General features: G+C 36.6%; 2 protein-coding genes across 2 annotated transcripts; one reads left to right on the top strand and one right to left on the bottom strand.

The window, feature by feature from the left end:
* On the bottom strand, positions 1-8,300 carry LOC146169664 (uncharacterized). Its single transcript, XM_083390465.1, has 7 exons — positions 7,756-8,300; positions 6,994-7,098; positions 5,597-5,695; positions 4,254-4,450; positions 2,353-2,517; positions 853-970; positions 1-182 (listed from the first exon to the last, which is right to left on the bottom strand). The coding sequence occupies exons 1-7, from the start codon at positions 7,826-7,828 to the stop codon at positions 169-171; spliced, it is 771 nt and encodes a 256-aa protein (XP_083246591.1). The 5' UTR covers positions 7,829-8,300; the 3' UTR covers positions 1-168.
* Positions 8,301-12,939: 4,639 nt separating this feature from the next.
* On the top strand, positions 12,940-20,950 carry LOC146169663 (zinc transporter ZIP1-like). The gene is made up of 6 exons (XM_083386808.1): positions 12,940-13,046; positions 13,701-13,788; positions 15,092-15,254; positions 16,643-17,141; positions 20,145-20,280; positions 20,780-20,950. The coding sequence occupies exons 1-6, from the start codon at positions 12,940-12,942 to the stop codon at positions 20,948-20,950; spliced, it is 1,164 nt and encodes a 387-aa protein (XP_083242934.1).
* Positions 20,951-23,548: the final 2,598 nt, after the last annotated feature.

Raw genomic sequence — 23,548 nt, 5'->3', positions numbered from 1 at the left:
TCACCGTGAAAGTGCCTTTATTTAAAATGGCGATATCAAAAAAGCACACTGCAAACAGGTTACCGGAATAAAAGCGCAACAGGCGGTTGACGAATGGATATCTTGTGTTGACGGATGTAACTAAGCTCAAAAGCGGCGAAAATAAAGTTCTTCGTCGTCCCAGTTCAATCATGCCGTCTTCCCTATATGAAATAAAAGCAAACATCGGTCAAAAGCTGAAACAGTTAATGGGCGAATAAAACCTTGATTAACAACATAGCACAGCGTGGTCCAAACTCAGCAGGCTACATTTTTTTGTAATCCGCAACCACACTTTAATTCAGTGAAGCGTCAATCATTCTATGCAGATGCTACGTTGTTCGCGTACCACTTATATTCAAAATACCCAAAACATACAATAAAAGCTAAAATATTTAAAAATAAATAAGTATTATAGACTAGTTCAACAACGGAAGCTTTTAGCCTTTGGTGTGTGGTCCGCATAAACAGCGCAACCTATTTTGTGGTCCTCCAGAATCTAGAATTCTGGAATACGGTATTGATCAAGTAGCCTACATTATTTAATTTAAAGTATTACATTTGTCCAGTTTTATGTCACAAATGCGTGTGTTAGGAATACAAACTTATTATTCAGAATAATATCGTTTATAATGTATTGTTATTTTGGTAATTTTAGTATGATAAACGTTTTTGGCGCGGTACTTTATAGCCATGACCTATAGCGTCCTAGTTTAAAGAGCAGCGCTTTAACCCAACTTACACACAACTTTGTCGAAAACTCATAATAATTAGTAACTAACTATTAACTTATCGGTTTCAATAAGACTTTTACCCTGACGATAAACCTCTTACATTGAAAGCTTGCCCTTTGCTTTGTCGACGCTGAACGCGGTTTGTCCATGATCAGTTGCTCGCCGTTCATCACAATGAACCTACCGTCGCGTTCCGAAGATTCAAAAGCAGCATAACCCTGCAATTAAATATTTTTTGTTTGGTTTAACATATCATTTTTCTCGCCTTTTCTTTTCAAGGCGTCCAATTGTACATGTTGAATGCAGGTTAAACACCAAACTAGGAAGTGTTATCAACGTTGGAAAACCTTTTATCAACAATTTTCGTTTTATGCTGTGTCCAGGGCATTAAAATTGTGAGAGTATTGCGATCAGATATCACTTTTAAGCCTCGACCAACTCTTTATTTCGACAAAAAATTTCATTATGTCATTATTAGGGCGATTATTTTTTGACCTAAAAAATAGGAAATTTTGACCTGAAAACTTAAAATTTTGACAAATTTTGACATTAAAATAATATATTTTTGCAAAATTTTGACCTGTTAGAAATACATTGTTTTAAATAACCTAAGCGTCGTTAATCACGCGTTTTTTTATACCGTATATTGCTCTAATAAAGATATAATACGATTAAAATGACTTTAAACATATATCAAAACTAAATTTTTTTGATAAAATGAACGATAAATTAAAAATAACTGAACGACCAATTTCAAAAAGCTGACTTTAGTTTTTTTTTTAATTTTGTAAGCGATTTATGTGGATTTTTATTTGATTTTGACTTGAAAATTTTGGCAAATTTTGACCTAACATGTAAATTTTGACAAAATTTTGACTTTTTTTGACAAGTCAAAAAATAATCGCCCTAATAATTATGTATAGGTCGTTGTAAAGCAATCAGTAAAACTAACGTAATTGGCAAGCTCTTTTGCACAACTTAGCGGATAAATTGCAAGGACAGCAAGTCGGACTCGTCACACTAATGACATTTATTGGAAAATAATGTGAGAATTATCCATGAATACAAATCCTAATAAAGGTATAAGTACAGTAAGTGAATTAGGCTTTTCATTCTTCATTGTCGGCCCTATAATTTCTTGATAAAAAGAACCGCTAAGTAAAATAAGGTTGGGAGGTCCACAAGGTTATAGTTAAACCTCGATTATGCTAAAATTGTTTTTCTCCGTCTTACAACACAATGTCATTCAAACCAAAATATCGCAACAATAAAATTAATATGGTTTCAAACCTTATATTTTCCTAACTTAAATTCTATTTTTTCTTAACTTAATTTTTTACGTTGCAAAAATGTTATTCTGCGATTCTAATTATTTAGTGGAAGATAACTGTAGCTTAAGTTGCGCGACATATCTAGAGTTCTACGAAACATGTGACTGAGTGTGTATCGCCTTGTCATACTTTTGGACAATGACTCAAAAAGTGATTTGCAACACCAATAAAAGCATTAGTTCAAGGTTTCTTATACTGAAAGCAAAATAATTGATCTCATACTGGGTTTAGGTATTTTTTTCGCTCTAGTATTGGATATTTTTACGCACCGGATAGAAGTAGTCCTCGTGTATAATAAAGGTCGCAATCCTCATGAAGTCCATAGCTCCCGTACCGTCTAGAATAGGCGTATGCAGCATTAAGATGTGTTCCATGTTAATAATGTACTTCGCATCAAGCTCAGACGGCTTTTCCATAATACCCGCGTGATTGTCCTGAAACGGAAGAATTGTTTGATATGACAGACTGAATGTGTAAAATAGGAAAGTTATCTCCTCGCCCCTACAGGGTCGGTTTCAGGGTCGGTCTCTTTGTATAACCACTTGTGGTTCAAGGCTGATCCTTCCCCAAATCCGATAACGTTATTTACTTTTCTATTTTGCGTGTGTTAAACTTGAAACTTACACGTACCTGACAACAATGACTTCAAATGGGAGCAATTATACTTTAGACTTTTCTGTTTTAGTCAAAGACAGTCACTTATAAGTTCCAATCTTTAACATAGAAATATGTTGTTGTTTTATATTAGATTCGACCAGTGATTCCCACGCTGGAACGCGCGAACTGATTTAAGTGCGTGGAGAGCGTTTTAGGAGAGGGGGGATTTTTACTTTTAATCATCACCTAAAACGGGTATATTGCTGTGTTTTCTTGAACCTTTGTTGATCCATGGAACACTGCCCGCAATAAATTAAATTTGCGAAATGCCAAACGAACATTAATAATAATTTACTAAAATCAAAAACATAGCAACGTTTTATTTAACTTTCCATTTTTTTAGTGCGATATTTAAGCTTTTTTGGATAAACAGAACATGACACCTAATTACTAAAACAAGGGTCCTTTGTATTTATTACGTTTGACGGTCATTGCTATACATGCAAGGTAAACTTTTAATCTATTCTCCCATCTTTTTTTGGAAGACACAGGGCTCTTTCGAAAAAGTTTACAAATTTGCTGTGGCTTTATATAAATTACACAACACACGTGTACAATATAGTTAATACCAAAACATTATATAACCAACATTTTTAAGATTGCGCAGGAAAGAAACCTTAAAAATAACTGGTTCTTCTACCTTTAAGGGGGAGCAGTGTACACACTACTGTATATTACCTTTGTATAAAGTTCCAAGTTCCCAAAACTTGTTACTTCTTATCATTGGAGCGACAAGTTTACCTTGTTTCAGTTTCGTATTTGAATTTAATAAATTTTTTTTATTTGAAAGTCAGTTATTGTACTAAAGGTAAATATCACTGATAACATGTTACCTTGCCAACCTGTCTTAGTTAGTGTTACAAAAAGATTGGTAGAATGGCCTCATCTCGTTAGATATAAACTATACGACAATAGTGTTTTCAAATCACAAAAACACTGATGCTTGTTTTGAGTAAATGAATAGGCCTATATACATTAGAGTTTGGAAGAATTAAGATGTAAGTTCACTTCATCGAGTGGTACTCAAACTTTGTTTATTTGTTTGATCTCGTTTGGTTCACTTGAAGTACTGTACACCAGCTGTACTACTTATGCCAGTGTTTCTCAACCCTTTTCGCGGCGACCCAAATATTAAGTGTAAGTATGACGACTAAGGTTTTTTTTTTCTTGTAAGCGAACTAAAAAACTAGCTGCTTGCAATCAAACAAAAACTAGGCATTAGCATAAAGAATTTCGAATTTTAATAACTATTATAATTATTAGACATTATTTGTATTGCTTCCTTAATTTTTCTAATTTAGAAATCTTGCTCAGAAACAATCTCAATTAGTATAAACATGTGAATTCTGCAGTCACCGACCCAACCAAATCAAACAGCGACCCAATTTTGGGTCGCGACCCATAGGTTGAGAAGCACTGACTTATGCGGTACACCAGCTGCACCAATATTTATTACTGATTTCATATGGTGCCCATCAAGTAACATAACCACCAGGAGAAAAAAGACTTTTACCTGCGAATGTGAAATAAATATCGACACGCTGTCGTCTTCTTCAGTGAGCCCGGGCCTCTTGACGTAGAAGGGCCTAGAACTGGTAGGTGAGCCGTCGCTCAAGCTGTCGTCGTCTTTCACCAACCAGTGGTGGTAATTGAACATCGCCACAATCTGGAATGGTCCGTTGTCGCCCAGCTGAAACTTGGGCGCCCGCGCTGCGAAGGCAAAAAAGCTGCTAATGCAGTTTCGTTTTATCTTAATTGCGTTGCTAACCACTTGACTATTGTGCACTTTATTGTGCCATGCTTTTCACGTATAGCTTAGTTTAAAGTTTTCATAAATGACATCACAACGTTAAGTCAAAGCGCGACGTCACAAAGTTATATCTTCACGTGACGCAATAAAGAATCCTAAAAATGCGACACATTTCGTTTATTTTGTTAAAGTGGTGTTACTTTCAACACAAAAATCTATATTACAAAAATGTTATCAAATCTCACAAAGTGAACAAAACGCTATTTTATTGTTTAGTTTGTAATGGACCAACCCAAATTTATCAAAATCGGTAAGATATGCCGGAAATGGAAGGGAGGTTGCAACGTAGGCAAAAAATATAGTTTAGGGGCTCCAAGTTAACAAAAAGCGACTAAAAATTAAGAAATATCGGTGCCGTTTTGACAATTTCTTATAAATTTTATTTATTTTGCGTACGGGATAAGCATTTTACGTTTATTGATACACTTCACCTTTGCAGAAGACTAAATGTACTACATTTAATAATCTTCGAGAGAACCACGTCAAGACCCTTTTAATAGATCTGAAGAAAAAGTTTAGCGATAGCTCTACATATCATGTGTGGTTCTATATTATAAAGCTACATTGCCTTCGGGGTATAACCAAGGCTTGAGATTGCGCAAAATGTAGAATTGTGACGAAGTTTATAGAGCATATGTTTTAGAAGAGTGTAAAAGTCCCCGCCATTGTTATCCAAACAAAAATACGAACAGCCATTGGTGATATATCTGCAATTTGTTCCAAAAAGCGCGAACAACATTTCCAACTTGCGAAATCTTGTAAAAAAGATTGCATGTTGCAATTGAAGGGCTAAAGACCCAGTTGTTAAAAAGAGCAAATTCTTAGAATACACTATTTTTTTATAATTTGATACACATATTGCTATCACCAAAAATGACAGTTAAAATGTTGAACCAGTTTCAAGACAAACTTGTTTTAATTCAATTTTTTCGTTAAACACGAAAGCCAAAGACTTTTTTAAGGCTTTTTTGCAAACACCAAGAGTGCTTTATTTGATGTAGGCCTATGGATCATAACCTTTATTTTCTTGAAAACATTAAGCTTACGTAGGCACAGTCCAGGTCTTTTAGAGAACATGACGATATTCTTGTTTACCATCTTAGTCTTTACGCACTCGTTCGTTGGCGTTTCGGTCAAGTAGAAGCCTGCAAATATAAATCAGGTTTCCGAAAGACGCCAAGGCCATAGCCTACTGTAATAATAGCGGGTCGGAGTGAGTAATTCAATGGATGAGCTATCCTCTTTCTTTCCTTACCTGAACCAACTAAGGTATATCGTGTTATCTTAATAAACTTACTAAAAACTTTACTTAAATAAATGGTGAAAAAAACACAAAATTGAACTTTGTTGAATAGGGTTAAATTCCCAATATGACTTTTTATAATTATGCTTTATTCATATCCAAAAGTAGCCTAATATATTTAAACCAAAACATAAACCGTGTAAGAATATAAAAGTCCTTATAAATGTAGGTATCATTTTGAACGTTTCGAATACATTTTCAACATAGTGAGAAGGCACTGATTCTAAGTATATATATAATTATATATATTGCCGAGGCATACTACACAAAAGAAGAAAACAAGGTTCTTTACTGCAGACTGCCTCAGCAGTATATATATATACTTAAAATCAGGGCATTTTCACTATATTAAAAATTAATAAAGAGCTTTTTGATACGTTCAATATGATACCGACTTCATAATGGTATTTGATATTCTTACTATACGTCTTACTACAACCTCCAACAATTATGCTCTAAAATATAAACCAATAGCTTTTTCATTTTAAGCAAATAACGGCCTATACTTTGAAATTAATTGTATTAAAAATGTTGCTGTTATATGAATAAAAGACAGAAGGTTTAGTAAAAATCTAGCATTATTTATCTCTCAGGCTTCAATAGCTCTTACAAGAGTATTTTGGACAGGGCTGAGGAGTCGGAGTCGGACTTGGGACTCGACGGAGTTGGTTTGTTTTGCTGGAGTCGGATCCGGGTATCGGGATTCCAGTAAGACTAAGAAAAAATACCCGAGACCCAAGTCCGATGTGTGCATAAGTGTTACCAAATTTCGAAACTGATAAAGCCGCAAACTGTAAATTGTAAAAATGTAATGGCAAATGGTGGAATAGTTTTCAATCCTGTACTGTGTATTGGGTGAATTATATGACACTCCTATCAGTGGATTGCAATATCCACCTTATTTTAGTTAAGCAAATACGGTGAAATACAGGCTGTATAGAGTCGGAGCTCAACTCGGGACTTAATGAAATGGCACATTTAGCCGGAGTCGGACTCGGGACTCGGGTTACTTTTAACTGACTCCGCAGCCCTAATATTTGGCCGCTTGAAAAAAAGTTTGTAGTTCACTGGTTTACAGGAAGTAGCCTATATATACTGTATATATATATAGGCGCATTAGTTACTTTAGCTTAGGCCTACCTTCGTTGCAAGTGAAGTAGCATTTCGACCCGACCTCGTTGGCACTCAAAGTGAAGTTACACCATTTCCTGCCGTTCAGTGGTGTTGGTTGACCGTGGCAATAATCTGTTGGAAAAGCAACTTGCGTTTTGCGAGTGTCGCACAACCTAACTCAAAGACCCAAAGTCAAATAAAAAAACTTATTTTGTACACAAAGGTTTCATATTGGACTTCATTGTTTTCATTAGATATTCTATGGTAAAATTGAATTAAAAAACGTTTTATTTATTTCGAATATTATGAATGCTAAAACTTGAAGTAAAAGTAAAAATAATTTGCCGAAACGATAAAAACTATTTTTCCTGGAACGCATCAATACTTCAGAGATGCCATTACAAAGTTACGAACGCGACGTCTAAAACAAATCAAAACGAGACGTATAAATCAACTTTTGGAAACAGGAGGTTTTCTAAATATGCACACGAAATCCTTATTTAAAAGGAGATAGTGGCTTGTCAAAAAAATAGATGGCCTGGTGAAAAAAAAACATATTTCACGGGTACAGACATTTTTACCGGAACCGTAGCGTCAGCAATTCCTCAAACGTTCTGGCTTACTTTCACTACTGCTGAAACTACACTATATACTAAATTAGTATGTTTGCTGTGGCTAGCACTCTATTCATATTGGTAAAACCAGTTATTCATAATGAAACTGTTCTAGCCTTGTGCAACATCAAGCATTTACAGGCAAAATAGGTACTGAAAGCCGCTACCTACTTACCTGAAGCAAACTGACTCCGAACCCTGCTCGCCAGGCATAGCAGCGCAACAGACAAGAGTTGCCCGCGCTTCATTTCGCTAGGTTTCTGCGGATCAAATCACAAATGAAAGTTGCGCCAAACTTGTGCGTGAATCGTACCGCCTCGGTTCGAGGTAAACACGAGCGATCCAATTTAATCCGATTTTAGAGCGGCTGAAACTGTTATTGACGTGACGTAAAACGTGCGCGACAGCTGAGAATAAACAAATCGGGCTTACTCTGTGAAAAACTGAAAGGCGTTTCTGCTGGATTACCGATGGACGGACACTTTATTGACAGGCATGAATGAACAGACAAGCCTGGATGCAACAAAAGTGCAAGGTTTTTGTCGATTTACATAAAATAAATGGTCATTTTTTTTTAAACCAATGGCTTATTTTTTATATATATTTTTTATATATAATTTTGCGGATTTGTGTTTTCGTTTATCGTCTTTCGGTTTTCGTTGTGCGCTGTACCGTTTCATTTTTCGGGATGTGAGCTATATGCCGTTTCTTGTCTAACTGTTGTTTTAGGTTTGCTTTTGCCTTTCCACCGTCAATCCGTCATCCTATTTTCTTATCTACCGTGTTTTTCTACGTCACTTATTCTCATACCGCTTCCCTCCTGGCCGTGTTTTTATCAGTGGCTTTCTGCGGCCGCTATACACGTATCGCATGCTCCCTTTGCTTTTGTTTTCACTTTGGTGGTTGGCGTTTATACGCAGACTGTTTTTGTCTTTGTTCGTCTTGAATGTATATTTTATTAATATATTTTACATTTTATTTTTTTACGATTTATTTGTACAGACAAACTGATGATGCCATTTTATATGGCGAAATGCATATTTGTATTAAAAGTTTTAGACCTTGCTGACTGATTTTTGTTCGGAGCGGTGCGCTTCTCAAGCTTTTATTAAAAATTTTAGAACTTTTATCGTCGGCATTATGTGTTCTGTTGGAGGGTAAGATTCTGTTGTGAATACACATACCAAGGGCTTATAGTGGGACTTAATGTGTAATGTGGGAAACGACTAAATATTGTATCGAAAACACTCGACTGACAATTCACTGTGTCGATCAACATGTCATTATATAAATCCTTAAACACTAGCCGATATTTAAATCTTCCTTTACATTTTTTAGCCCTACAATGTAAGTTTACATGTTTGTAATTTTATCTACAATCTGAGAACTTGTGATATGATTCATGTAAGTATGGATATTAAAATCCTATAGCCATTATTATGTTATTCAGAAGACCGTTTAAATCAGGCTATACGACAAGCAATTGACATGAACTACTCGTTGTGTTAATTACAAAAAACTGAAGCCTTAATTGTGAAAGTTTATTACGTGCAGAAATTGCAATGTTACGCCAAATCCGAATCTATAGAACTTATGACTCATGCTTTTTTGCTTTTTTTTACGAAACGGAAATATTGCTTGCATCATTAAAAAGCCTAATGGTGCTATAGAGTTGTCTATACAAAATTTCCCGCAGCCAGAACGCGCAGCCTTAAGCAACATAAGCTATAAACAAATGGCGACTTGTCTAAGTAGGGTCATCCTTTACCAAACTGATCCTAGCACTGACAGAGCACCAGCTTACAAAAACTTTATATTGAAACGAAAAGAATAACTTTGTTACAGCTTGCCTTCAAAATACTAAGAAATCACTTCGGTGCGATTAGTTTTTTGTCAGGTAGTGTTTACTACTAAAAAGCTCGCCAAACTCGTAGACTCAAGTGTTTGTTGATCCTCGAAAGGTCGACAAAGTCATGGCCCGCTCGAAGCGCGACCCCTCGGGCAATTTTAGGCCGCGTGCTGCTTAGCTCATGCCCTTAGCATGCCACCAATAGACGTCGCGTGCCATTTATAACCTTGCATTTTGCTGAAGTGGCGCAACCACAAATCACTTTTGCTCACCACCGCGAACGCAAACACATCAATTTACTCAGTGTTTGTTTCGCAGTGGCTGTGCAGGGTCATGACAGTTTGCAGCAATGTGGAGGACTACTTTCGGCCAAACGGCGACACTATTTCGATTATAAAACTATACCCCAAGGGCCTAAGTCAATTGCCAGAACCATAAGAGCAAAACAACATATATATTGCCTAAATACGCTTTTTGCAAAGATTTTAAATTAAATCGGACAAAGTTGGCGCCGGTCCTCTGACGAATTTGGGAAACACTGCAAACCACACAAAAGCATATATATATACATAATCTTTAAAGTAAACGTATTGTGATAATCATATTGTATACCTTTCAGTTCGATAAACCATAGGCCCATAAAACGCCAAAAACTAATTGTCGGACTCTCTCCTATAAGGGTCGTTCTACGGAATAATGTTTTTATTCCTACGTAACCGACAGTTTTCATTTTAAAATCAATCCATAAATACAGCTAAAAATCACGTAAGAATAGTATATATGTTAATATGAAAAGAATATTATCATACAAGAGTGCATAGGTACCGTACGAAAAATAACTAAAAACGCCTGTTCGTCGAAGGGTATATTTGAATTAATATGTGCAGTATATACTTTAATCGATAGGGATCCTACGTAGAACCTAAGGCGTCGTACGCACCTAAAAAAGATTCGCTGATTGTGCTCTTCAGCTGGCTGCGGGTTCGAAGTCGCAACACGGGACTCGGCGGAGTCGGTTTTTAAAAAAAAATGATACGGCCGAAAACTGTTAGTTGTAAAGATAGAATAGCATGTGGTGGAATACTGTCCAACCATATATTGTTGGTGGATAAAGTATATGACAACCCTATGAGTACATTTCTGTATATACTCACCTTTTTTGGTTACCTAAATGGGTGAAATACAGGTGTAAAAAATAGTCGAGAGTCGGACTCGAGACTAGTTGGGTTCGGTAAATTTGCCAGGGTCGTACTTGAGAAAATCGGGTTATTTCCACCCGTCTCCACAGCCCTGGTGCACTTCCAACATATCATACAACACGAAGCCAAAACGGAGCTGAACAAGTGACCTAAACTGTTCATTGAGTTTATGGAAATTGCTGGTCATAAAGAATTAACCAGCGTGAAAGAATGCTTAATATTTAATAAATAAAATCGTTTTAACGTAATAAAATAAAATACGTTTTGCAAAATTGATCTATGCTTAGTCGCGACCCTTTAATTTTGGATCTTTTTGTCTGTAATATTGAGGTGTTCATGGTAATTTAAAAGTACGTTATACCTTCTTAAGTGCAAATGTCGTATACTGATCCATCGATAAAGCAGTTTTAAGAACTGCAAAAACAAAAATCAATGCAGAAAAGCTCATAGGTTATATAAGGCTTCGAGCCATGCCAAATAAACTTTGAGGTTAATCATCATCTGACCTTACAATTTTGACACAAACAGATATACGCTTGTTTGGAATCGACATGATATGTATATCAGCGGTTGCAGTTGAACGGTAGATTTGCGTTGCTGTGGAGCATATCTGGGTAGCCTAATCGTTAATTATGCATGTCAAATATCGATAGTATGGATTTTCCATAACACAGGGTAAAACGACCGTAGTTCGTAATAGCGATTAAAGAGTTAGGTTGCATCATCGGTGATTTGGTGATTGCCATTCCCGCGAGCCGTTCAGGCTTACAATTTATTTTCAGTAACAAAAAGTTCCTAAATTAGAATGGTGAAATTCTTCGTTTCAAAGGCAGTTCGACGTGACCCACTTGGTATGTTTCTTAGGAGAAGACAAAATATGATACTGTATTTATATCGTGAAAATACGTTGCCTGGATTAGTGTCTGGATTACTAACAATAAATTCAAATTCGTCAACTTTTTAGTAATTTCAAATTCCTCAACTTGCATTAGATCATGATTTATCGTCCACATCAGTGTTTCTTAAAAGTCGCCGTCGGCTATAGTTAAATATAGTTAAATTAATTAGTTCTGAAAAAATTCCACTGTTAAGTTCAGTAGCAATAATTAGTCCAATAAAGAGAAGTGGGATATAACAGCTTTGCTGTTGTACCTACGCTTTTTTGGATCGCGACGAAAAAAGGTTGAGAAGCACTGGTCTAATCCATTTAAATTACTTTGTTAGCAAGTCATACTGTACATAGCCTACACCAGAAAAAAAAAAAAAAAAAAATCGGATGCCGTTTAATTTGTTTGAATCGCCGACTGCCGTAGTTCACACAGTTAGATTTAATATCGGTTCTACGCAAGATTTCTTCAAAATTAAAAAAGAAATCGGAAGCAATACAAAGAAATGATTGATATTAAATAAAGATAGTTGAATCATGCTATCGTCTTTTTGGTATTTTGTTTACTTTTTTCTTACGAAAAGTTCAGTGATGTGAATTGGGTCGTCTAAGGTTGGCTGTTGTACTTTTATTTTGTGTCGCCGCAAAACAAGGCTGAGGAACACTGGGCTACACCCATTAATGATTATTACGCATAAATTTAAATTACTTTGTTAGCCGGGTAAATAGCCTCTTCCATAATTTATTGCAGCAATTTTTATAAAACCATATTAGTGCCTTATGTGATCGCCTTTCCAAGAGTCACAATAACCGCTCCTCTTTTCCAGGCCTCTTTTTTCTATTTCATTTAAAAAATGTATCGCACTGTAGTACGCAATTAATCATATACGATTGATTGTGGGCGCCAATATATTTTAACGCAATTAGCCATTCTTCGATTTATGGTATGTTGTGGACGGGCGTTTGCAAAAGTCACAAAACAGCTTTGATAGTTAACAGGGAAAAAGGAAAGACGCAATGGGGGCGCGTCGTTACCTGTTTAATTGCCCGCGTTTTGTACATTGCGCTCGCGACAGAAACTGACAAGCGATTTCTCGCGGGGTCGGCTCGATGGGAGGATCGATGGCTTTACCGACGTCGTCTGATGACCGACGCGTATTGATTGAGCCGGGCGCGCAACATAATCGAAAACTTGCCGTGCGCGCAAATGAACACAAAACCTGTGTTTCGGTCGCTTCTTTCCCAATAAAGACCGCTTTACCGGCTAATGCGGGAAGAAGAAGGAAAATGCCCCTCGTGGGAATTTCGAACCGGCCATCCTGCAGTTTCAAATAGCGATACTTACGCGATCGAGGTCGTCAGACAAATGCGTCGGCGCCGCGGTTACTTGTTCTCCAAGAAATCAGGAAATTCTCTCACACCGGCATGGATTTAACCGCAGAGAAGTCGCTGCTCCTTGTGGTGTTGCTCTTTCTCGGATTCGGAGCAGGATTTCTGCCGTTCCTCCTGCGCAACAAATGCCTCTCACCAAGGTATGAGCCAGAAAATTTCTGTGAATGAGCGTTTCGAAGCCGTGTGTAAGTGTCGACTGTGGGTTATAAAGCTCGTGGACATAGTTTTGCAAGCTGGAGCCTGGTCAAAATTAGATTAAAAAAAAAACACCGAAAGTATTCTCGATTTAGTCATAATGATCGCTGTTAGACTTTGACGCAGCCGATATCGGTTGGTGATAGGTAGACATCGGTTGGTGACGGGTAGACAGCGAAGCGGCCATCTTCTGCGTATGTTTTATTATTGTTAGGATTGAAGTAGCGTGAAAGCAGTATAGGACATCGTTTTAATAAGGAACGCAAGGTTTCCGAAGAGTTCGTCACAATTCAAGCGCGCCGAAACAGACATATTACCTCAAATGTTTTAAAGTCAAAGCAAAAAATGTTTGACGTTCAACTCTAAAACAATCCGACGTTGTTTTAAACAAATGTTGTTGCGTCGTTTTTAAATTGAAATAGTTAATTGCGCTCGAGGGCTTGAAATTTACTTCACAACTGTTTAACAACAAATAATTGTAATAAAAGGCCCAAAAAATTTATAAAATCACCGATTCCTGTTCGTGACAGAGGACAAAACCTAAAATTCTGAGTGATAAACTGCTGTGTCGAGGACTTAAAGTCTTTTTCTTGTTGCAGCCGCTTTCGTGAGAAGCTGGTTAGTTTCCTCAACTGCGTGGCTGCCGGCGTCTTCTTTGCCACCTTCTTTATGCACATGCTGCCTGAGGTGAGTACGAGTAGGTCTACCGCTATCAGTTGTAGTCTAATCAGCTCTTAGAATAAATATTATGTGGTATATTATACGTTGTCTGCGATCAAAAAGTTGTAAACTATATTTAAACTGGGCTGTCGACAACTTTGGCGTAAGCCTATATTTTCGGTAGAGCAAGAACAAAAAAATCAGGTTAAAGAGGAGCAGGTTTTGCTTTTTGCTTTGGCAGTTCAAAAAATAGCTTTATCAGTTCAAAAATTAAATCTAGAAACAGGGAACTCTTAATATAGGGTCAAAGCTTCTTAAAAATAAATTAGGGCCATTCGTAAATTATATTGACTTTATTTTCGCAAAAGTATTGGTAAATTTGAAAGAGTGCGCATCGATTTCGGCTGCAATGCAGACCTGGAAAACTTTCAGGCAGCCTACAGAACAGTCATAAAAATTAACACGCCACGTTTCACACCAGTGCTATCTATAGACCTGTCAAATATCAAAAATTGTTTATATTGGATGGCATAAACCACATGGGTTTTAATCAGATGCTAATAAGAGACATGAGAGAAAATACATTTCAGCGTCCAGAAGATTATAATTATTCTTGTGCTCTTTCGTGCTAGGCAACAGACGACACTGCTGTTTGTTACCCTTTTTCTATATTTCAAATGAAGGAAAACTTACGATAGGGAGAGATATGTAAATTGTTCTTTGGACAGTGACCATTTTTTATTTGCGTATATCAGTAACTACCATTTACTGTAACAAGAAAAAGAGGAATAACGCCAAACCTTATATTAAAAAACATACTTTTTTGCATGACGATTAGTTATTTTGCGCAAATAGCTCTATAGGTCTAGCATCGCAGTCAAAACAAGAAATTATTGTCGCGAAGAAAGAAAGTCTTTTTGGTGTTCATGTGATATTTATTCTTTCTTGTATTGCCTTTCATGTTCCACAAATCAAACAATTAAATTAATGTGCAACAATTAAAGCAGTGGTTGTCAAACTTTTTAGCTTGCGGCACACTAAAACAATCTTTGATATTTCGTGGCACACTTTTAACAGAACAACAAAAGAGTAATTTTATAGATCGCCTTTAACAAACTATATGTAAATGTCTGAATATTATTGATTTGTAATAGTTGCGTATTTTTGTAAATGCTTGTATGCTTATTGGTAATATCAATAACTTTTTTTTAAATTGCAAAAAGTTTCGCGGCACACTTGACAATCTCTCGAGGCACAGTAGCGTGCCGCGACACACAGTTTGGGTAGCACTGAATCAAAGTAAAGGATAAAACTCTGACCGGTTTCCTAGGCGCAGGAGCAAGTGAATGAGGTGTTCGGGCCCGAGCTTTCTTACCCTTACGCCGAGCTGATCCTCTCCACCGGATTTTTCTTCGTCATGCTGGTCGAGCAGCTGGTGATCATGTGGCACGGATGCGGAAAGAAGAGAAGGACGGAGCTCGGGAGCCGCACAAGTAAGGAGGGATTGTCGTCCGTAATTTAGTATTTTAAGCATGTGTATGTAGGCTATTTGTTAGGATAAGTTTAAAAACGTTTTTTCCAAGACCTCAAATTCGATCGCTTGGATAAATAATGTGAATACGATAACTAATATTTTTTACGACGTAAGTTTTTAACAGGTAATTTAGGTTACACATAAAACAATTCGAAGACTTTAAACCAAACATATAGGGGTTAAAACAAACATAAGTATTTTTTTATCGTGCTTATAAATTTAATTATACTTTTTTTTAAATGTAGGGGTTTTCAATAACTTTTCAATGTGCAAACTAATTCAAACTTTTTAAAATACTGTAGCAATTCTGTATATATAGCAGGATATGTGTTGTATGGTTATATTGTATGAGAGCCGTAAAACAATGCGATTAGCACGTGCCTACTGGTGTTCCACAAATTAATTACAAGTACAATTGGCTAGGTTTGTTCAAATTAGGCTAGCTGACAAAGTTAATGAAACCTATAGCCGCAGGATTCCTAATAAAGAAAAATCTGAATTTATTAAGGATTACCATCACCTTAACCTGTTTTGCTGTAAACGTTATTAAATTCCATAAACAAATAAAAGCGTGGGATCCGAAAGTAGCACTTTTTGCCAATAATATAACGTAATGAAAAAGTACTTGCTACCATTCCTAGCACAAATAGAAATTTGCCGGGACACTTTCGATTGACTCGGAGAAATCTATTAATTGCACCAATCGTCAATCAAGTAGGATCATTTTTTTTTTATAGAAAACCGAATAGCAACAGTTTCGATTTATTTTGTTTTGAATTCAAACTTACGTAGTTTAAAAAATAAAAGTTTTAACAGTACTTATACTTCAATTATTAACTAGCTTTGGGCTCAGCCTTGTAGCAACAGCCTTGAATGAATTTGTTTAAGAAAATGTCCGTCGTTGCATAGTATGGAGAGGTATTTTGTCTTATTAATGTTTAGCAAAACTTTTTAAACAAGTTCCAAACATCAATACTGCCTGTGTAGCTCAGTTGGTAGAGTGACCGTCCCGAGTTCGAAGCTCACCGCAGGCTGGTTGTCGTTCTAGCCTGCATTGCTTGCATCATTGATCGACTGATTGGATTAGTCTGTCCAGAGCTTAAATACATCAAGGGATAAAATCGAAAAATATATTTAATACCCTGTGAACAACTTTAGTACGAAATCTAATCCATGCCGATATTTAAAAACGACGCAAGGTAAAATGTAATGGCAAGGATGGGCATTATATCGCCATTCGCCAGGAAACTAAACCTTATTATAGTAAAACGTATATGTGAGTAAATGCTAAATAAAGTCACAAAAAATATATTAAACAACAAATCTAATCCTCTCTATAAAACACAGTCGAGAACGCGCACGCGACGCTGTACAGCACCGATCACCAGTCGATGTTGCTCGGCTCACTGGAGCTAGTCAACAACAACAACTACAACACGCTTCAGCATTCAGTCACCGCACGAGACGAAGAAACTGGCGCTGGTGGCGAGCGCGATTCAAACGGCGGCGTGAAAATGTGCGTTGCGCAGCGGTCGGTCGAAACCGAAGAAATCGAGGTATCCATCGTGGACGGCGCGACCAGCTTTACAGTCGACGGCGGAGACGAAGATGAACACCATCATCATCACCACCATCATCACGGAGATCACGTACATGATGATCCGGGAGCCCACTCCTCCGTGAGAGCGCTCGTGCTCCTCCTTGCTCTTTCATCCCACGCGCTCTTTGAGGGACTGGCCATCGGACTGCAGAACAAGAAGGCGGCGCTGCGCACTCTGGTTGCGGCCGTCCTTGTACACAAGATGACGCTCGCCTTCAGCTACGGCATGAGCCTTGTCACAAACAAGTGAGTGAATTTATTTGAATTAAGGTGTACCTTTATGAATCTTATCTTAATATTACTCCTAGAGTAGTCAATATCATGCGAGCTTGTACTTTTGGCTTAAAAGCAGGCATTTTAAAGAATATTATAGCTACAGAACTGAAATCTTCCATCTAAAGAGAGAAACCTATACTTTGTTTAACAACTCCAGGACAATGAAATAATTTTAGTAGTTTCAAATGTACAAACAACTGTAATCTTATCACGAGGCAAATAATAACGAAGTCCGTTCGGATAAAGTATCTGTAAAATAATGCTGTAGGCCTACTAATGAATGAAATTTACTAAAATGTCAAAACTTTTGGTCTTTTCGCTTACTTCTTTTTTAGTTTTATTTTGGATAATTAGTCACATACAACAAAGAAACAAATATTATGAAGTTCAATAAAACAAGCAAAACTATTGACTTAAAAAAACAAAACAAGTGGGCAAATATAGGTGTATTAGTTTTTTGTGGTTTGAGCAGTTTTCACTAAAGACCTTAATTTCGGGTGATTAATTGTATAACTGGACTCGGTGCTTTCTAACGACGTTAAGACTGTTTGTACACATAAGTACAAAACATAAAATCATTTCTTAAAATTTCACAGAAATATATATTTCGCCTATAGGCATTTTACAAACAGTCTTAACGTCATTTGATACGAAAACAAGAATCTTTCTTTTATATATTATTTTCTGCGGTAGAATCCTCACTCCCGAAAGTGTTTCAGTCCTAATTGCGGATTTGTCATGGAACCTTTTAAAAGTATTGACAAGCTTAAGGACTCTTTTTGTCAAAGACAGTCGATTGTTAGACCGACTTGAACTATTTTTTTGCAAAACTAAGCCGATATTTATTACTTAAAAAAAAAAAAAAAAAAAAAAAAAAAATTGAAAATGAAAAAAAAAAAAAAAATGCGAAATTGAAATGTAAAGCTGATGTCGAATAAAATGCCAACTTTAATTACAATCGCGGCAGCAAACGTTTTATAGACCTTTCATACGTCTAGAAGTGCAGAATTTGAAAGCCTTTGGATCTTTTAAATGGACTTTGTAAACTTCAATCATTGAAGTCCGATTAGTATCGGTCTGTTTACCAGAAAAAAAACGAAAGCGTTGTCGTAAATTTTTAACTTTTTAATTGGAACGTTAATTAAACTTTTTCCAAGTCGTGACGCCTTGCAGCAAATAAAATGATATGAGAATAACTCAATGCGTTATTAAAATGATTTATTAAACTGAAGCTATTCAGTTATTGCTTAGAAAGCATTGCATTTAGTGCTATTGCAAAATAGCTTTTTGGCAAAAATGCAAAAGAATCGATATAAATGGGAGTCGATATAAATCGGTTAAATTTTTATTAATTATATTAGACTTGGGCACTCACTATTTCTTTTTTACAAAAACGAACTAATTTTGGTTTCAAATTCAACACTAACAAATAGCGTGTTAGCTAACCAGCTTCCTTAAATCTTTTTAAATAACGTTGCCAACGCTGTGACTAAAATTCTAAAATAATTGTTTGGAATATAATCAGACAACGTTCGCTTAAAAACGATTCCAATCGCTCCGAATTGGTACATTATTATAGAAAAAAATCCTTAACTTTGGTAAAAAACAGTAATATGTCACAACCACTTTTTGAAGTCTAAAAAACAATTTTTTTAAATTCCTAATGATTGTGGTCAAAGTTTTACATGCTTATGGAAAAATACATCCGTATTTCGGCCACCTATCGACTTTGGGGCTCGTATTTCGAAAGTCAATCTTGGCAATTAAGGCAAACCCACAAAGACATATACAGGATCAATGGCCTTATCAGTCGCCATTAAGGCATCATTTGCGCCAGCAATCGATACTTTTGCCCGTGTTCGCTCACTTGAGCGACGTTATCACTTCTATTGATTTCCGACCTCAGAGTCAATAAACAGTCGGTTGGCGAAAATACGAGACCGGTGCGATCGAGTATAGGTTTTGTTCTGTGGTGAAAAACAACGGGGGTTCACCGAGATGAAACAAATCGATAGAAAAGTTTGAAGGGTTGGGGTTTTGTCATTTAATTTTATGCCATACCGCAGAGCAGGAAAATATGGCCATGGGTTGACAGTTAAAACAATAAAGGTTGCGCCTAGTTGATACAACATGTAACAACTTTTAATTCGCCTAATTATTCATGATTGCTGCCAACGAAACTTATCCTGAAATATTCTGCTGTTAAAGGCAGTCAGTCTGGACTTTCACGCGAAATTCAAAGATTTATATTTAGGATTTTATTGTCTGTGGAAGATTTAGAATGACAGTCCGCGTCATCGCGTTTCACCATACGTGCATCAGTATGCAAATTCTTTGTCTAACCCCATACTTTGTGGAGTTTGTATAAAATCGCCGAATTAAAAGATTAAGAGAATATTTTTAAAATAGTCTAAACGAGTTTACGTATTAGCAAATGGTATTAGCAATATGCAACAAACAAATGCTTAACTGTTGTATTGGGTGGCCGAGTCGTGTATTTTTTTTATTTATATGCAATTTTTATTGCAATTCGAAATAATATTGATAAGCGTTACAAAGTTAAGCTGTCATGCAGATTATGCGAGGAGACGCATAGTTTTGTGAAATGTCTTGATTAACCAACGATGATTGATTTAATCATGGGTCACCAAACTTTTTTCATAAAGGGCTGGATTACGGTAACGATTAAATATCTCGTGTCGGACATAACAGTTTGTTTCAAACTTACTTGATTTGATTATTATTAAAATAATACATTAAAAATGTTTACTGTAATCCATTTAAAGTAAAACAATATTAACATTCGACAAAATTTTCCGTAAATCAACTGTTAATGAAAGTATTTTGGGATCATTAGGAAAATATGCCGCGGGATAAAAGTATAAAACCGGCTGGCCGGATTTGGCCGGTGGGCTGTAGTTTGAGACCCCTGGATTAAATCAACAAAAATGATTTAAATTAAAAAAATTACAGGGCGACTGTTCGCATTGTGTTGACGTCGATGATGATATTCTCAGTAATGGCGCCGATCGGAATTGCTGTTGGTATTGGGCTCACGTCGATTCAGGACGCGGGTGTGCTGGTTGAACAGCTGGTGGCCGTATTACAGGTAAACTATAATTAGGTGAATTTAAACGTACTGTACAGTTATCACCTCTTCGGCAGTAGACCTTTTTTGTATAAGACTGCAAGTCGAGTGGTACGTTTTAATGACGATATGTTGGTAACAAATCAGCTTTTGTACTTTGTAGCACTGTGCTGCCCAATGAAGCTCGTACATCTTTGTTAAACATCGCGGAAACTTAACGAACTGTAAAGTCGTTATGACACTATAGCTTAAAAGAAGCCTGTTTTCAGATAAGATTTAGCTTACATTTTGGTTCGAAATTGTACGAATCTGTGGCCATTAGGATTTCCTTTTTAAATGTGCGAAAAAGTTTTTAAATATCAAGTTAGCTTGTAAGGGTAATTTAAAACTGCTTTGTCCCTTTTTGGGCTTCACCTAGTTGTTGAACCTAAACCGCATAACTTAAGACCGCACTTTTCTAAAACTTAAAATCAAAAGCAAATATAGAAAAAAACGTGCAAAAATCCGCAATATTTTCCAGGCGTTTGCATCCGGAACTTTCGTCTACGTGATCTTCATCGAGATCCTGCCGCACGAGTTCGGAGACAGACACGACAAGAGCAAAATGGCCAACACCGTCTGCCTCCTGCTCGGATTCGCGGCCATGGCGGCCGTCCAGGCTCTTCCTCATGAAGAAGAAGAGGAGGAGTAACAAGAAGAGCATCTTGGATCGACTTTATCCTGACCCTTTTTGCTTACTGAATGTGTAGCGCAGTGGTTCCCAAACTTTTTTGGCTTGCGGCACACTAACAAAAATCTTAAACTTTTTGCCGCAGACTTTTAACAGAACAACAATAGAGTTATTTTACAATCGCCCTTATCACACGACAAACTATGTGTAAATGTCTCAACATTTTAGTGCGTATTTAAGTCTAAAATGTTTGCGTGTATGCCTATTTGGTTTCTGAATTTACAAAAAGTTTCGCGGCACACTTGACTATGTGCCTCGGCACACTGTTTGGGAATCACTGGTGTAGCGTGTTGTTGAGGGCCGGGCGAGCACTATATTTTTTTTTACGGAAATTTACACTTGCCCTGTTCGCTTTTACATCGTTGTATTGAGTCTTCGTTGGTTTTATGGCTTTAAAGCAATGGTTGTTCGACCAGCTTTCGAGTCTTATGAGGAGGTTATTAAAATTCACGCAAAGTTTTAAACATATTGCGACTTTCGTAAGGTATATTTTCTATTTCATTCCATCGATAATATCTGAAATGTTGTGTCTTTGTTGGGCATTAGCATTACTGTAAGGACTAACGAATTCATTTTTGTATTAACCCAAATTGACCTAATTGTTAAAATCGAAGAAAACGTGAAAAAATCTTTATCAAATTATATTGTGAGCTTAATAAAATTGTCGTTTTGTTTAAAGCGGGCCATACTTCGGTTACTCTTGGTATAACAATCCATGTACTTTTAGCGTGTTCTTAAAGCTATTTTTTTTCAAGCCCAATTTAAGTACCGACGTTGATAATAACTGCGGTGCACCGCTTTTTTACAGCATTTTATTGAATAATGAGTTTAATAATTTTTGTTGTTTATTTTTGCTTAACTTCGAGCCTATACTTTGTTCATCTTATTGTCTAACTCGTACACGTCTATAGTGAAAGGCGTATTTGTGGACGGCAACCCTGAATCTTCCACAGACAATAAACTTCTAAATATTGAATCTCGAAGGCTGGTAAAAGGGCAAAACTGCTTTCAAAAAGGAGACAGTTGCAGGAAATAAATGATAACAGCATATCGGCAACACTAAATCGGCCACATTAATGTTAACGTTTTGTGGAATATTTATTCATTAATTATGCAAAGTTGAATGTAAGTTGCGTTGCTACTGATCTATAGCGCAAACAAAAGATTACGATTGCACTCAATAGCAGCCTCATAATCGACGGGATATGTCACTCAAGGAACAGGGTATCGATTCTGTCTCCCAGCATTCAAATACAGGTCGCTACACATAATCAATTCGAAGCGATAAAAAGCGGATAACTTAGTGAGTCAGTCCTTCTGTCAGAGGTTTAGCATGCAGGAACACGACTATGTAACATAGCGCTAGTCCTCTAAGCTTTTTATGAGTCACGTACATAGAAGTTGGGATGTTAGAAAACATATGAACTTTTGCGATTGTGGCAAACAGTAGGTCTAAAAAGTAGTGCTGATAAATTCCCGATACACGACAATAAAGGGTGCACTACTACTACAATAAAGTCATATTTTATGTTGTTTAAGAGGGATTCCAACGTGTTCAATACAACCCAAAAAATTGGATTAATATTTTTTAACGAGTTTAATAAGGCAAATTTTATAACTTTTAAGAGCACATATTTTTTTTATAAAGGATTAAGCAAACTTTTTTTCCAGTGAGAAGTAAGAACTTTAACGAAACTGGCCAGACGGGTTTGCATTGAAAATTATTGAATTGCCATGAAAAAACAAACAGTTTTATGTGAGACAACGAGAACAAAATTGGTCTTTATTATGTCTAGTGTGGAATGCCAAACATCAAGAAAATTAAAATGAACGTTCAAATCAATACCCGAATTCGGCCTATGCAACTGCCTTGGTGTGGATAAAACAAACGTTTACTGCGATTGACAAATAACTGTGTCATCAGTCTAACCGACTAAAATATGTTTTTCAGTTTAGCCTACTATTTCTCTCAGGTTTAACCAACAAAGGTTTGCTTGAGTGTGAAATTAAAAGGCGAATTTAGCAGAAGCCTTAAAAAGACAAACTTGTAGTATGGTAATCATTACGAAATTTTACCAATAGAAAACAAAGAATATATTTGTTTTACATAGCTTCTCCTGGTTTATGTGCTTTTTCAATGTTCAAACAGTTTGTCTGAGTTTGTTGCTGAATTTGTATCACAATATGCGGATTTTAGTTTCAAACATGGAATTTTGCAATTAAGTGCGCGAGATGCAAATTGTACTGTGCAATTGGTCTGTGCAACTTAGGGCGAACATTGCGTGTAAACTCAAATCATTATGTCGAAGCCCAAACAGGACTTGCCTCGAACGAGCGTCCAATGGGTTAAGCGCTTTCGTGGCAACTAATCACGACCAAGATCACAAACAATACTCGACTCCACCGAGAATTGAAGAACCGTACGACCGAAAATCGCCCATCACTCGCTTACGGTTATTGCTGCCATTGCCAGGAGACCTTACGAGGCCCTCCCTTCATGTAATATGCAAACCTCGGAGGACGGGCGACCTAAGACGTATGCTCTGTTTATTATTTCCG

The sequence above is a fragment of the Ascidiella aspersa genome, chromosome 1 (assembly GCF_963924565.1).
Source record: "Ascidiella aspersa chromosome 1, kaAscAspe10.2, whole genome shotgun sequence".
Classification (NCBI taxonomy): Eukaryota; Metazoa; Chordata; class Ascidiacea; order Phlebobranchia; family Ascidiidae; genus Ascidiella; species Ascidiella aspersa.
The sequence above is the reverse complement of the archived record's forward strand: the minus strand, read 5'-3'. Positions and strand labels throughout refer to the sequence as shown.

Excerpts from the sequence above, each read along its gene's own strand:
- LOC146169664 (XM_083390465.1), bottom strand. The coding sequence starts at position 7,828 with ATGAAGCGCGGGCAACTCTTGTCTGTTGCGCTGCTATGCCTGGCGAGC. Across the intron at positions 7,099-7,755 it reads TCGGAGTCAGTTTGCTTCAG|ATTATTGCCACGGTCAACCA; the intron begins GTAAGTAGGTAG and ends CTTTTCCAACAG. Across the intron at positions 4,451-5,596 it reads AAGACCTGGACTGTGCCTAC|CGCGGGCGCCCAAGTTTCAG; the intron begins GTAAGCTTAATG and ends TTGCCTTCGCAG.
- LOC146169663 (XM_083386808.1), top strand. The coding sequence starts at position 12,940 with ATGGATTTAACCGCAGAGAAGTCGCTGCTCCTTGTGGTGTTGCTCTTT. Across the intron at positions 17,142-20,144 it reads ATGAGCCTTGTCACAAACAA|GGCGACTGTTCGCATTGTGT; the intron begins GTGAGTGAATTT and ends AAAAAATTACAG. Across the intron at positions 20,281-20,779 it reads AGCTGGTGGCCGTATTACAG|GCGTTTGCATCCGGAACTTT; the intron begins GTAAACTATAAT and ends AATATTTTCCAG.